Source organism: Channa argus, chromosome 4 (assembly GCF_033026475.1).
Source record: "Channa argus isolate prfri chromosome 4, Channa argus male v1.0, whole genome shotgun sequence".
In the NCBI taxonomy this organism is placed as follows: Eukaryota; Metazoa; Chordata; class Actinopteri; order Anabantiformes; family Channidae; genus Channa; species Channa argus.
In genome coordinates, this window is record NC_090200.1 from 10,072,427 (window position 1) to 10,087,573 (window position 15,147).

Here is a 15,147-nt window from a genome sequence, read left to right on the forward strand (position 1 = left end):
AAACTGGCCTAAGTGTGACCTTATGGTTCCATGAAAAGACTGTTCAAGGCTTTTCCAGCTTGTCGCTCTCATAATTTGTGCAGAGCCTATTCAAGTGAGCCACGAGTGATTTTTGTGTTTCAGCCATAGAAAAAAACCCATAAAAATTGTCTTTGTTTTAACACACAAAGACAATTCGTGGATTTTACAGAATGTTATACACACAGGCTGATATATTGATGCTCCTTAAAAGCATTTAATTTTTTCCCACCTTTATATAAAAAGGAATCATCCTATTGGTTGAGTCTCACCCCACCCTCCGCCTCTTTCCCCTGGTTTCCCGGGCAACCCTGTCAGGGTGGAGGAAAAGAGCAAATCATGTGAGGGCATAGCATCTCTTCCTCCTTTCTCTTTCTCTCCCCTGCCTTTCTCAGTGTGTGTGTGTGTGTGTGTGTCTGTGTGTGTGTGTGTGTGTTTATAAAAACCTCTCTCCCCATGCTTTCACTTCACTCCCAGCCCTTCATTGCATTACAGAGTGGATAGACGTAAGACTAAAGCGAGGGGAGGGGGGACACGACCAAAGGAGATTCCTGTGAGACGGTTCTTTGACCTTCCCTCTGACTGTTTCTCTGTTACTTCTCTCTTCCACACTTTCTCCCCTTCTCCCAGTGTGTTTCGGCTGTCCTTCCTTTTCTCCTCCTCCTCCTTCTTCTTATCCTTCTTCATCTTCCTCCACTTCTTGTTAAGCATCTCCAGTCTGCTTGGACAGTGGCTCCATCGATGCAAAATGGGTTGTGGCAATTCCTCAGCCACCAGCACCTCAGGAGGGGGTGAGTATTTCAGTTTACACTCACACACACACACATACATATGTTTGTGTTTGTGTACAAGAGAATAAAATTGGGTGAGCGTGTCTGTGTGAGTGTTGTCACTGTATCTGCACCGAGGAGAGAAGGTGTTTTGAATGTAAATTAAGTGTGTGAGTATATACCTTGCATCCAGTTTATCCCCATGGTTTTTTGAGTGGGGCCCTCACTGTCTTTATTTCATTCAGAAATACATAAACAGCATCATGTTCATCGATGTCTGTATCTCAAAATGACTTGTATTTCACCCCCTCATGAATTTGTGACACGCCGGCTCCCACTCTGTAGTGTCCGTACTGTTTGTGTGTAAACGATGGTCTTCTAAAGCCACGGATTGTGGTCAGTCATGAAGGGCCTCCCATATTCTAGTATGTAGTAGAACCAGGAATGTTCCATCTTTATAATCATAATGTCACTCATGCAGCAATTCTTATGTTAATATCTATATCAATACCAAGCGAAGTCCTCGATGCTGTAGGCCACTTGTGTCTTTTCTGATGATGCGTTTCACTTGGTGCTTGTTTGTGCTATTTTTTGAGGATTAGTGAGAGTGAAAAGCGAGCACTTTTATTGACATTCACCAATTCCTTTCTACTCGCTTGACTGATGCTGATGTTGTGCTTGTAAGCTGGCAGCTTTGAAATACTCCCTCAATGGCCAGGCTTCATTCATAAAGCCTGGAGGAGAAAAATACATGGAGAAAATCTGGTATTTCATTGCTTTTTACCAGATATTCATCTTTATTGACACTTATTCTCAAATAGCACACATCTCTCAGTTGATGTAGGTTGATACAATGCCTGGTTTAAATTATACTGAACAAATCTCTGGGCACCATAGTCAAATTGAGGTAATAATTGGATTGAAGTAGGAGGCAGGATTACCTCACCATCACTGCCCATTAAAGCAGGATGGTGTGTGTTTTGTGTGCTTGCAGGTACCTAATCAGTGCTTGCCAGGCATGTTAACAGAGCCACAGACTGCTACTGGGAAATGGGTCCCAGTATCGTCTTTTGCCTTAAATTTGATCAGCTTGGCAGTAACACTGTCAGCAAACAGCATGTAATAGTAAATGTCTGTTTTTGTCTATAAAGAACAGCAGCTGTATTTATTTCAGCGTGAAGTCTTAGCCATCTTGTGCTCTTTCGTAGAGGTCAGTACCTATACAAGGACGTGTGGCATCCTTTTACTGTAATGAATGTGGACTAGTGGCTGCACACATCCATCCATGGACGCTGATACCAGAGCAGAGTCAATGAACACTGTTTCCCATATTTTCATATTCTGTAGAATAGAAGATGTATAATTTTTTCACTACACACTTGTAAGTTGCTTCATTTTCACCGACTATGTTTTGCAGCACATAAACCTTTGTAAATGTTTTGTGACACACCTTCCATTTATATAGCACTAAGCACATATAGGTATTCGTATTTAGTTTAACTCCCAAGTGCCACTGTCCTGCTTGTTTTCCATCCTCTCCTGTCCTACCTCTTGCTGATTACCTGGATTAGGTGTGATCAGTCAGTTGGAAGCTGGAAAACAACATCGTAGATGAGGATGAAAGACAGTAATCTACCAAAGACAGCAGTTCACTTTGGTTAATTGGTGTCTCATTGACTGAACACACCTGATGCAGGAGAACAGCATCAGATGGGGATAGTTGGATAACAAGCAGGACAGTGGAACTCAAGGTCCAGATTTGAGTACCCCTAGGACAGTGTAAAATTGTAGAGAAATAATATCTTACCACAGTAGCTAACACTGATATATATTTATTTAAGAACAAAAGACACTTTAAAACATAATATAGGATACACAGTACATAATATAAATTCTTTTCAGAATACTTGTTTTACATAATTACACTTGTTCTATGCATTAAAATTTTTTATAAGTTTATACATTACGATTTCCTTTAGCATATGAGAAGTCTGTGCGGTTATTAAGGTTGGTATATATTTATGCAGGAAATTAATGATACAATATTTTTGTAAAACAACTGCTGAAATAATGTACATGTCTTCATATACATTACTACAAGCAAAGACTATCTATGTCAACAACAACTTAATATGTATTTAGATGTACAACTACATTACAGTATGTGATAAACAACCTTTTTCTAACCAGTATATAAGAGGTTTACAGTAGTGTAATACCATTTGATTTAGTGTTTCTTACAGGACATATCTCAATCTTGACCATAAGCAACATCATTCAGAAAACTTGTAGGTCAAGTCATACAAAAATCTTCCAATTGCAAGCAGTGATCTCACCAAACTCTAAGGACCGCCTCGGCGAAGCCTATATCGGATTGCTCCTCTCTAGTCTTGGATATGAATGAGCTTTTGTCAGTCAACTGAATGGGCTCCTGTGTCATGTCAGCAGACTCAAACTTTAACCATGAAAAAGCCTTCCATGCCTGTTGGAAGGGTTTTGTCTTCTCTTACTTGATGTAAGTTGATGTGATGCTGTATGTTCACGGAGGATGTTAGAGTCCCCCCCCATATGAATGTATTATGACCTCATTTCAAGTCAAATCAAGTTCAGAGGACTGCCTGTGGTTCAGCAATGAGTGAGCTCCTATCGGTCCATAAAAGAGTCACTTAGAATCGGCATGAGCACAACAGGTGTCATTTAGATTTAAAGCATTTTATATTTTATCCTTCATGTCAATTTACAACTTGTCCTCTGTTAGTCTACAGAGGGAAGCGGGGATATCAGAAAGGCCAACCTCATAGAGACACAAGCTGCCAATAGACTATAGGCTGTAAAGTTAAGCACTCAAACCGACATGAGTTAAAGACGCAATTTAAAAGATATATATCCAAAATTAACATTTAAATGAACTTAAAACATCAACAATAAATCTACATATTGTATATTCTTGTTAATCATTTGCTTGTACATCCACAAAATCCCTGCAAGTGGCAAACTTTTGCTGAGAAACTGTGAGGAGTGAATATCTCTGCAGTGCTAACCAGTGCTGTTCTGCCACGCAACAGGAGGCTTTGACAGCACCTCTCCATATTAAAAAATTCTGGAGAATGTTTCTACAAAACATATTGCCCTAAACGAGGAGAGTGAGAATTCAGAAAGCCAGAAAAGAGCAGTGGGGCTTGTTATGTAGTGGTGGTTTGTTGTCTTTATTTGTTCTTATAGGCCTGATGATCTGTGGTTTGTAAATACATAAGGAATTAATTTTCAGTGAAGCAGCAAACCTCCTTTATTATTTATTATTTTGCATTTCTTAAAATGAAGATGAAATAAATCTTGTCTTTTCATGTGTTTTCAGGGCCAGCAGAAGCCTCCAAAGATGTGTAAGTACACCAGTGTTATTTTAATGATTTAAACCATTAATAAACTGTATCATCTGCAGCCCCCCCAGGCTTTCCATCACAGTAGACCTTAACTAACCTAATACTGCATGAATACAGTATACGTACTGTATGTGTGGTTAGGTATTTATGTCCTGACAGCTGATGTTCTTCAACTGCAGTTAATGGCTTTTAGTAAAAAAAACTAGATCTAGTCAAAACAAAGAGGTAAACACGGTACTTTTACTCAGATTAACACGTTTTTGTTTTTTTTTCAAAATCTAATTGTTATTGTCAATTAGATTTAATAATAATTCAAGGGTTCGCCATATCCTCTTTTATACTGTACAGTGTCAACTTTCGAAGTGAAACTTTTTGGAGAAGTGTTTCTAGTGTTTGTGGCTCTTGATTCTACTTTGATGCAACACTGTGTACAATTTGATCCATCTCACTCCCTAAAACAGATAGAAACAAACCAGCATGGGATTTACAACATATGTTGCAAACTGAAGATACATAGGTAATAAAAACTTTTTAAAAGTTGCTTTAAAGCATTAATTTAATATACTTTTTTTATATTAAAGTTCTTTTCTTCAGGATTTGCAACACAAATCTAAACTGTATTCCGTTTGTAAAGGAGTGTGTGTGGTTGAATGGGGACTGTTGTGGTGAGTCTTAGTTTGACAAATGTAGTAAAAAAGTAAAATGAACTGTAAGGTTGTCTCATTTCAGCTAAATAAAACTCCCCACCAATGTTGAAAAAAACACTAGAAAACTTGACTGTACGAAAATCAGATATGTGACCCTGAAGCCAAATCCCCACTGGCTCTACTTTAGTTCTACAACTATTTTGGATTTAAAAAGTTACTTTATTAAAACTGTCAATTCAGTCCAGTGTCACATCAAAGAAAGATTGGGCGTTCCCATCTATTTGTAAGCATTTCCCTGGAAATCAGTGTATTTGTATGTGTGTCAGTGTGCTGTACGTTTGTGTGTGTGTGTGTGTGTGTGTGTGTGTGTGTGTGTGTGTGTGTGTAGGCTCCTTGATACCTGTCTGAGCAGTCAGCAAACGACCCATGAGAGCTGACAGCAGCACACTACTGACTCACTAAAGCCAATCACTGCTTCCTAGCACTGTACTACACAGCATAATATTAAAAACACATGCACACACTAGAATAATATTTTCTTGCACTGCAGTAACCCTGAGTTTGTGTAATGCCATCCCTTAAAAAAATAAGCAGGAAAAACAAAATATGGTGGCTGGAAACCAGTTACCACTAAAGCTGGTAATTAAATCTGATCTTTACCTGTTCAGAACTCTCAACATTCAATAAGCAATATTCCCAAAGTGTTAAAGAAGTACACCTCAACGTTTTGTAGCAACAGTCCAGTGTTGACTGCCTCTAATGAATTAGTTTGTAACTTTGTATGTCCCCTGTGCTCCAAAGAGCTGACCTGACCTGCGCTTCTTCTCTCAATCAGGACAGAAGATCCCTTGGCAGAAGATGAGAAAAGAAGGTTAATGTTTGTGTTTTAATGCACCTGCACTATCTAATATTGTGAAAAGACTTATTTTCTTTGTAGCATATGACATAATACATAATAATAATAGTTTTCCTTCTAGGAAAAGCACAGGTGCAAATAATTAAAACAAAATGACTCTGACTCTCCTCTCGTCTCCTCTCAGGAACTATGGCGGTGTATATGTGGGTCTACCAGCAGACCTGACAACTGTGGCTGCTAGTCAAGCCAAGCCCACACGTAAAGGTAAACATGTCTAACCCTCTGCATAGTCTGTAGATGGTGCATGGTGGTCACACTTGAAAACCAAGGACAAATTGTAGGCTGTATACTTTTTTTCTAAAGTGAAAGAACACATTTTTTCTAAAGTGAAAAAACAGAAGCTCAAAAAACCTTAAGCTGGCCTTGTAAAATACAAAATAAAAAAATCTACTAAAACTAACATACAAACCAAAAATAAAAAAAACATTGACTCATCAGACCAGTCCATAATCATCTACTGCTATGTGGTCTTGTAGACATGGCTCAGCCCAGTTTCTGAAAATGGTAATGCTGGTTCTGGTAAAAACGTGTCATAACACAGTGCTTCACCGTTTGATGCCTGTAGGCATTTTACTGTTTAGCTGCAGGCTGCTCAGAGTGGCCATGTTAACCCCTGTCCTCTATACAGACTACTGGTGTTAATGTTGTGGCTGATCAGTGTACATTAGTTATCTTTGTTAGGAAACCTGTTACATGATATAATGAGCTCAATGCCGGTGTACACTGAATTTTAACATTATGACCACTAAGAGGTGAAGTGAATAACATTGATTATCGTGTTATAACGACACCTGGAAGTGGGTGGGAATTATTAGGAAGCAAAAGAACATTTTGTACCTGCAGTTGATGTGCTGGCTATGCGACAGAGCAACTCTAAAACTGCAGCTCTTGTGGCATGTTCAAGGCCTAAAATTACAAGTACTACTTCAAATCTTTAACTCAATTAGATGTTCAGTGGGAGATTTTTTTAAAATGAAAAACACATATTATTTAATATTAAAACCACCAGATACTCTTAATGTTGTGGCTGATCAGTGACATTTTTTATTGTAAAGTGACATAAGCAAACTGCAACTTCAGTCTTGTATTTTGCACTCCTAAAGGCATTCTTCTCATCATGTTTGTCCTTGTGCCTATTGTGCTAAATACAAAGTGCAATGAAGAATTCATTGAATTTAGAATTCATTTTACATGTAGCAAACGTATTGACTCTTTTTTTCATGAGTGCACGGGCGTTGTTGAGCACGGTCTTGACGTTGAGCTAAAACACAAGAAAAAGACAATTGATGAAAAAAGTCTATGTAAATATGTTTGCACTGATTATTTTTCCTCCCTTTGTTATAGACTAGCAGTGACTGAAGGAAACACACCACAGGTACTAACTCTCAAACTTCTCTTAAAGTGAATGAAAGCTGATGCTCATGAAAGTGAACAACTTTGTTTTTTTGTCTCTACAGGATCCTACAAACTCATTTACAGGGAGGACACTCACATAACACGCAGAGAGCGTGTAAGTGCTCCAATCACCACACACGAAACAAGTCTCAGGCTTTAACTATCTCACTGAGCGAGCATGTGGACAGCTTGCCTGCACTCTCTGAGGAAACTGCCTTATGAAGTCATGGGTGGTTCAGTGATGCAGGGATGCACAGTGGAGATCTGCTGACAGCATTAACAGTCACTCCTCACTTTGCAAAAAAATAAAAAATAAATAAAAATAACCCAAAAAACAAGATGTGCATTGAAGTGGAAAAGCACCCTCTGTGGGACTTGCAGCTGTGTGCAGCAGTGGCAGACATTGTGAGAACCATCTTAGAATGTTCTCTTTCTTTTTCAGAAGGGCAAGACAGGAAACCCAGCTACAGTAAATAACTGTCTGGAATTTCTTCTGCAATAACAATCACTGCTCAGTTCTTTCTCCAAGACACCATTCATTGTGTGGTGGAGTCACCAAACTAGTGAGACAAAGACAAATAAGTTTTTGTTAGTGTGTCATAGAGCATCTCAGCAGGTATTGATTTCAGGTATCATAAGACATTCACATTAATGCTAATAGCAGCAATTTAAGTCAATGGTATCTTTCTCCAAGAAATAAATTTCTCCAAATATCTTGGGTGTGTCAACCAGGTTGTAGCTGGTGTTGTCACTTGTGACCCAGACTGATTATGTAACAGCTGCATATGACTCATGAAGCTTCTCTGGCTATGTCTGTCTGACTCTGTTCTCCTCTCTCTTTTCTGTCTCAACTCATGCATGTGTTGTTTTTTTTCCCCCCCGAAGAGCTCTGATTTCAGGGCTATTGGGTAATTCACACTGCACTTAAATCTTTCTCCAGGTTTACAGACGCATAATTGTCACACAGGTTGTTTGTATCTCACAGCATAAATGTGATCTACTGTATTGTGTAACAGCAGAAAATGTTTTTAAATTGTCTTCAGTGGCTTAAAATTAAAATAAAGACATTAATTGCCCCCCTCTCTTGTTTAACATTGCTTTGCGACACTGATCTCATGGCAATCAATATTTTTTGCATATCAAACCTGATTTTAAATGTTCTGCCACGTTTTAAATGATTAGATTGGTTTATTGTATAATTTTCTTATTGTCAAAAAATCCAATGAAAAGACTTTAAAGAACAGATAAAGCACCACATTAAGGATTTATTACAGTGTCACAGCAACAGGATGGTGTGTGTGGGGCCGAAAATAAATTGCAGTGTCCAGGTTCATCAAACCCACTGCGACATCGTGGATGAGTAAACCCTTTTTTAATAGTGTTGGCAACAGTGGAGGTATTAAGGGTTGAGGAATAAGCTGCATAAGGCTTTGGATACACAGATAATACTTGTTGGATGGATACATTTATTATCGGGTTTATATGCAGAAGTAGTTGTTAGTGAGAAAATATGGGATATAAACAGGGCTATTCTGTTGCCACCTACAGCAACACCAGTGTGGGCCCCAAAACAACAAGACACATCATAGCTTGGCACAAGGATCCCAGGCCATTTGTCAGCCAGGCCCCGCGACAGTTCTCTCCTCTAATGAATGCACAACATCCTCCACTCACTAGTACCCAGGAGGATATTTTAAGAGGAGATTTCAAGTTTAAAACACTTAAGATTTAGGTAATGTTCCATCAGTGCTACACAAACCGCTTTATACTGTACTGTACAAGTGTGTGTGTGCAGCTTTGACTGACCAGTCACATAAACATGGGGATGTGTTTCACAATACCCGAGCAAAACCTCGCTGTTTACTCTTTGTGTCTGTTTTCCTGAGTGTTCAGTACTGATGTGCTACAGGCAGATCACTCACGTTGATACCAAGGGGTTTTATGTAGTGTCTCTTTCAATTCAAAGCCCTTTTTCAGCTCACACCATTGCAGCATTTACACTGTTCACTTACGGTACAGTAGAGGTAGAATTTACAGCAGACGCAGTGAGCTGCTTTATGTACTGTGTAGTTTATGGCCTATTATAAAAGAGCTGCACTTTGCCGACAGCGCCGGAGCATTTGACCGCAACCACGTAAGTGTTCCTGTTCCCTGACATCTTCATTTCCTACCTGCTGCTAATTCACTATAATAGCAGCAGTGCCTTCGAGAGGCCTTTGGCTTTCACTGTGTGTTGCTCCACCTGTCTTGCCCACTTTTATCAGCTCCGCTTTACCCTTTATTGCAGTTGCTTCTGCATGTGATGAATGTCACTGCCTTTGCAGTTAGTCTAACAGGGACAAAAGGGCAGAATGTTGATGAATAATACAGTGCAAAGTGAAGTCTTTTGCAGTAGAATGCTGCTGTGGCACATCACAGGCTTAGATTAAAGCTGTGCTGCTGCATAGCATTTTGCTTGAATGTAACAAGAATGGGATGTCATTGAGAAGTAAGACACAGCGTAATTTATTTGGTGTTTTGGGTGAACACACTCATTTGTTTTGACAGTTATATATTACAAATGGGTTAAGAGTAAAAGCCGAATGCCGAAAGAAATTCTACCTGCCAACAGGTTTAAAAATCATCAATTAACACGTCACGCAATTCTGGTTTCCTGCCAATTTCACGGTGATTCCAGGACGTTACTCTTCTCGGTGCGGAAACAGTCACACCCACCGTAAAACTCCAACTTGCTGCTTTACACTTAGAAAACCAGATACACTGTGTTAATTTTACCTCTGAGCCAGGGTAGCTTTTCATTCCTGGATTTAAACTGTAGCCTAACTGACTGCCTCCACCTTCGTCTTAGCCGCACAGACATGAGAGTGGTTTTAATTCAACTCTCTGCAACCCAACAAATAAACCAATTTCCTCAGAATGTTAAATTATTCAATTAATGTTTGGAGGATCCTCCAGGATTTTGTGGCACATTGATTCTGAAAATTACAGAAACCACTTAAGGTCAAAACAATTATTTACATGCCCATTCACACTCTGGAAAAGACCTGGAGCCTTCATTAAAAACCCACCAGTGTTTCTTTATACTGTTGACTGCTATATGATTTGTGATTAAAAGAAGTAATAATTTAAGGGATTCATTTCTCTCACATTTTACAAACTTTTTCTCTCCCATGTCTTTTTTTCACACACTTTATTCTCCTGATCAGGAATGACTCTGAGACTTTTGTATTGTCTGCACACAGTTGTGGTTACTGTTGAGAGTAGTGTTTACATCGACCTCCCACAGGTGGAGAGACCTGAAGATATGACTTCACAGAGACTTCGAATCCAACCTGATGGAGCTTGAGAGGATCTGACAGGGCGAAAAAGATCAACTGCCTGAATCCAGGGGTGAGAAGCTTGTGGATACCTACTCAGGAAAATTCTGAGCTGTGCCACAGGGGGCTTCTACACAGTAGACAGTGCTGAACATAAATCCACGTCGTGGCGTTAATGATGTGGTGGAGAGGTGTCTGCATGGAAAAATTGAATTCCGGCCATGATCAACAGGAGGCAGATTACACAGTGCATTGCAGCTTCCTGTGTATGGAAGAGGGTCCATACATGTGCATGTAGCTGCACAGTTTACCCGAGAGGGCGTATGACTTATTATTTCGCAGCTTGGTGCCTCAGTGGGTAGAACATCAGGCTCAATCTACACACCAAGCGTGTCCTTGAGCATGACACTCAGCTCCCCAGGCGCCCATAAGGCTGCTCAATGCAGATCATTGTACTGTACAGTACATGCGCTGATGACATTAAAGATTCTATTCTATTCTATACTGACTTCTGTGAACCTCAGCATTAAAACAACCAGCTGCATTAAAAGTTTTGGCTGATGGGTGAATGATTTTTAATAAACCTTGTTTTTTACTTTCTTTTTATGCCATCCACAGAGTGTAGACTGATGGGCAAAATGAAAATTTTATCAAATCAAAATTGAATACACCTTAATGTGTATCGAAAGTGAAGGTGTCTGAATACTTTTGGGAGCCACTGTACAGGCTTTCCCTTTCCCTCCGTTATAGTCAGACTGCTTAACAACATCAAGTTAGAAGTGAGGGGAACATTTGTCATTAGTGGACAGAGGAGGAGAACGCAGTCCACCTGCAACATGGTCAATCACAGCTCCATCTCAGTAATTGACAGTGTTGGGAGTGCTCGGAGGAGTGGGAGGGAGGAGCAGGTAGCGTTCTGTCTTGTCTCTAATTGGACAGAAGCAACTCTCCAGTGATTCAGAATCATATTATAAAGTCAATAGCTTACAGAAACCAAGGACACTTAGAAGACCCTCATGTCATTCTGTGCAAGACAAAACAGAGCTTCACCAATAAGTCAGCTTGAGAAAGACAGCTGAAAAAGGGCATGCCCAGCCTCTGTGCTTTCATACTGTATCATCATCTAGAAACCAGGGTGGGGATACTACAGTATATTTTATGACATGTCTTCAGAAAATATGGCAGAGACATAAAGACTTAAAATGTCATTCCATCTAAATTGCAGTAAAACATTTTTTAACGTACCCCTGCATTTGTTTGGTGATGCAGATAGCTTTGGTTATCTCTAATATTCCATATAACATTAAGTAACAATGCAGAAACACATGTGTCCTATTGACAGGTAGATTTGTAGGTCAGAGTAATCAAAGCTAATACAATTTCTTACCCTAGTCATGTATGTAACCGAACGATCACAGATAACAGGCTCAAACGTTGTAGAAATTGACAGTGACATTAAACAAAAAACCTAAAAACATTTCTACTGCACACGATCAAATGTTGTGCAGAATCATTCAATGCTGAAGCACTTGTATGGAGACGGCCTTGGTGCCTTGAGTGTCAGTAGGGTTTGGTTAGTCTGGACACTACTCAGCTACTTCTATTGAAAAAATATGCCTTCAAAAAACCACGTCTTCTGTTGAGCATCCAGAGTCACAGGGACATGGTTACGTTGGTGCAGACTGATGAAACTCTTTTGTTGTTACTGCCACAGTGAAACGTAAATGAAATTCCATTCACCTCCACTGACAACATATTGCAATATAGGGTAATACTGAAAAAAATAAACCTTTGGTGAATCATGTTCTGCTTCTTATTGTTAGCTGAGTGCTACACGGTCACTAAAATACATAAACAATAAATTAAGACCGAGAAATATAGTTGAAGGTGAGAAAATGAGTTTAGGAAAGACTCACAGCTGTGCTGACAGCTGCTGTTTAATTACTTCTTTATTCCTGTTAAGTCTCAGCAGACTCTTCATCAGGTACAAATGGTATCAAGGTGACGTACGGTATCGAAACCAACATCTTAACATCATTTATTTATTGTAATGCTCCAAATTGTTGAATACAAACTTTGCTTTTTGTCAGTAATGTAGAATCCCATGACTTGTTATATAATCAGGCTGAACTGCAGTGTGTGACGTGTCACTCAGCAACACGTTTAGTCAAAAGTAAGCCACTGACTTGTTATCACTCTCTAAAAGTTTCCACAACATGCACTCCGTTCTCCCGTGAAGTGAGCAGTGCTCTGTACATCAAGTACAAATAAATATGTGCCTGTGTGTAAACTGTGAGAGCTACGTGATTGAGAACAAGCCCTTAATCAGATCATCTATGCAGCTGGCTCGCCACGACAACGCAGCTGCTCTTTCTCCAGCTGAAATCTTTAGTCAACACTGGCGTCTCCTCTGATCTGCTCCTCTCTCTGCTTCGCCTCAAACCTGCCTCGCTCACTTATCCAAACGGTTGATGACATGATAAGAAAGGACAACAAGACATTTTTCAAAAGGGCTGACTGGAAATCTGACAAGTAATTATACACTGTGTAACAACAGAAATAGAAAACTTTCCTGTCCTACTTGCAGTTGTACTAGAAATGAACGGAATTTAGTTTTATTATAACAGGAAATAATCCAAGACTTACTCGAATATAAGCTGCAACTTTAGTATACATTAAGATATACTATAATACACTTTACATAATATATATTTTACACATTAAAATATTTTTCCTAACAATTGTTAGTTGTTTTTAAATTTATTAGAAGCATTTTCTTTGTAAACAGTGGGGAGCAGCAGGCACATTATTAGCACATGTAAGGAAAGTGTAAATACTGCCTTTTTGAGTCCTTCATTTTTCATAGTGAACACTATATTGTGCTTCAGTTGGTGGCTCCATGAACCAACCATGTGGTGGCTAAGGTTAATTTCCATATCATACCAAACATTTGGCCGATACATAACATTGCAAGACTGCATATTTTTGTCAAAATCATTGCATTATCAAAAGATCAAAGATACAAACACATTTTTTAAACTTCTTTCACATTTTTCAAACTACACAAAGCCAAAAAAAGCCATTACGTAACTTATTATATACCCATCATCATAATCATTTCAGTTATTTTAGTTTTTATACAAAAAATGTCACATTCATTTAGAAACCGAAAAGCAGAGAAAAGAGACAACTGGATACTAATTTTGTACTAATTATGTTTTATGTTGTCACCACTGGACAAGAAGCAATACAATCATTAATACAGTCAACAATACAGTCATTATTGATGCATTGTGTCCATTTCTAGGAATAAAAGTAAAGAAAATAACTTTTAAGCTTCCCACAATTGTGTCTGTAATTCCACTTGTGCACAGTAGATGTCACTGCAGCACAGCTATGGCTTTAACGGGCAGCCAGCAAAAAGATCCAGGACACCACATTTCTTTCATATCTAAATTTCCTAGGAAGTATGTTATTTTCTTACCCTTGAAGCCTCAGTAATTGCTTTTAGGCTTAGACTGTGATAAAATGGTTAAAACCAGCAGTCATCACCACTTGACTTGAGAAAGCAGAGGGTTTCACTAGTCTTTGGCCCCAGAGTCCCAATTGAGGCCACTAACTGGAACTGGGCGCTAATAATTTTTTTGGTGGGGTGAAAAATAACGTTGCCAGATTTTCCATGGCAATGAGGCCACTTAAAGGCCCCTCCAGCTTTCCCTGATGAGTTTACAGCCGATGCCAGGGTGTTTTTTACAGTAATGAGGCTGAAACCTGAAAATGGGTGTTATGTATCCCCAGCCTTACCTGGTCTTGTAATGTTGTTCTGAGAAAAAAAGAGAAGAGACAGGCTTTGCTGCCAAGTGAATTTACAAAAATATTTACAAAAATACCTACCCCAGCCTTCATTAATTGGTATTTCAAACCTGCTCTAATGCTCCAAATTGGCTTGGAAGTTTAAGAACATAAAAGCCTCTCTAGCTCACTGCTACTTCATCATAAATTACACTGAAGTACCAACCTGCAGCACTGTAGCTCCCTGTGCACCATTTTTAGAAACCTGAGGGTGTTTACATCTGTGTTTTTATTTTTTACCGATTTTTTTAGAATTTATTTACAATGTATTTAAATAAGCCTAATTTTAAGATATATAAAGGGTTCAGTTAACTACGGTAGGTAATTTAACATTTTGTTTAAAAAACATTATCCTAGTAGATGTTTGTCATTTAAAAATTCATCCATCTATCCATCATCGTAATCACTTACTCCTGTTCCGGGATGCAGAACAAGTGCGAAGAAAGCATTTGGGTGTTCACGTCAGGAAATTTACAGAAAACAATCTAAATTCTGTAACAGAGTAAATAACAGCCATCAAATTGGTTTCTGATCATACTAATTTGGAGGAGGGGGGACGTGAATCCACAATCCTCACTACAGCCCTAACAAGCAATGCACTGTTTTGACTACAGGGAGTTCTGTTTCCCTCCTTCCCTCTTCTGTCTAAGAGAAATTCCTTCCATACATCACTGACAGACATGTTAAATTAACATGACGGATGAGGTTGATAAATATCATACATTTTTCCCCTTATGCAATTTTGCTCTGATACAAAGCAGCGCTGTAAAATTTGGTGATCCTTCGGCCCTGCTTCTTGGCCTGTCGTGTCGAGACACCGCAGACCGTGGCGAATGAACAGTACGGTTCTGC

At 39.1% G+C, this 15,147-nt stretch overlaps 1 protein-coding gene across 2 annotated transcripts; it reads left to right on the forward strand.

The window, feature by feature from the left end:
- The first annotated feature begins 370 nt into the window (after positions 1 to 370).
- On the forward strand, positions 371 to 8,202 carry LOC137126257 (overexpressed in colon carcinoma 1 protein). 2 transcript variants are annotated; one of them, XM_067502808.1, is made up of 7 exons: positions 371 to 524; positions 649 to 809; positions 4,144 to 4,168; positions 5,651 to 5,686; positions 5,856 to 5,935; positions 7,076 to 7,106; positions 7,189 to 8,202. In XM_067502808.1, the coding sequence occupies exons 2-6, from the start codon at positions 767 to 769 to the stop codon at positions 7,078 to 7,080; spliced, it is 189 nt and encodes a 62-aa protein (XP_067358909.1). In that variant the 5' UTR covers positions 371 to 524; positions 649 to 766; the 3' UTR covers positions 7,081 to 7,106; positions 7,189 to 8,202. The 2 variants fall into 2 exon arrangements, with proteins under 2 accessions (XP_067358909.1, XP_067358908.1); XM_067502807.1 differs by having other exon boundaries at positions 378 to 809.
- The last annotated feature ends 6,945 nt before the right edge of the window (positions 8,203 to 15,147 follow it).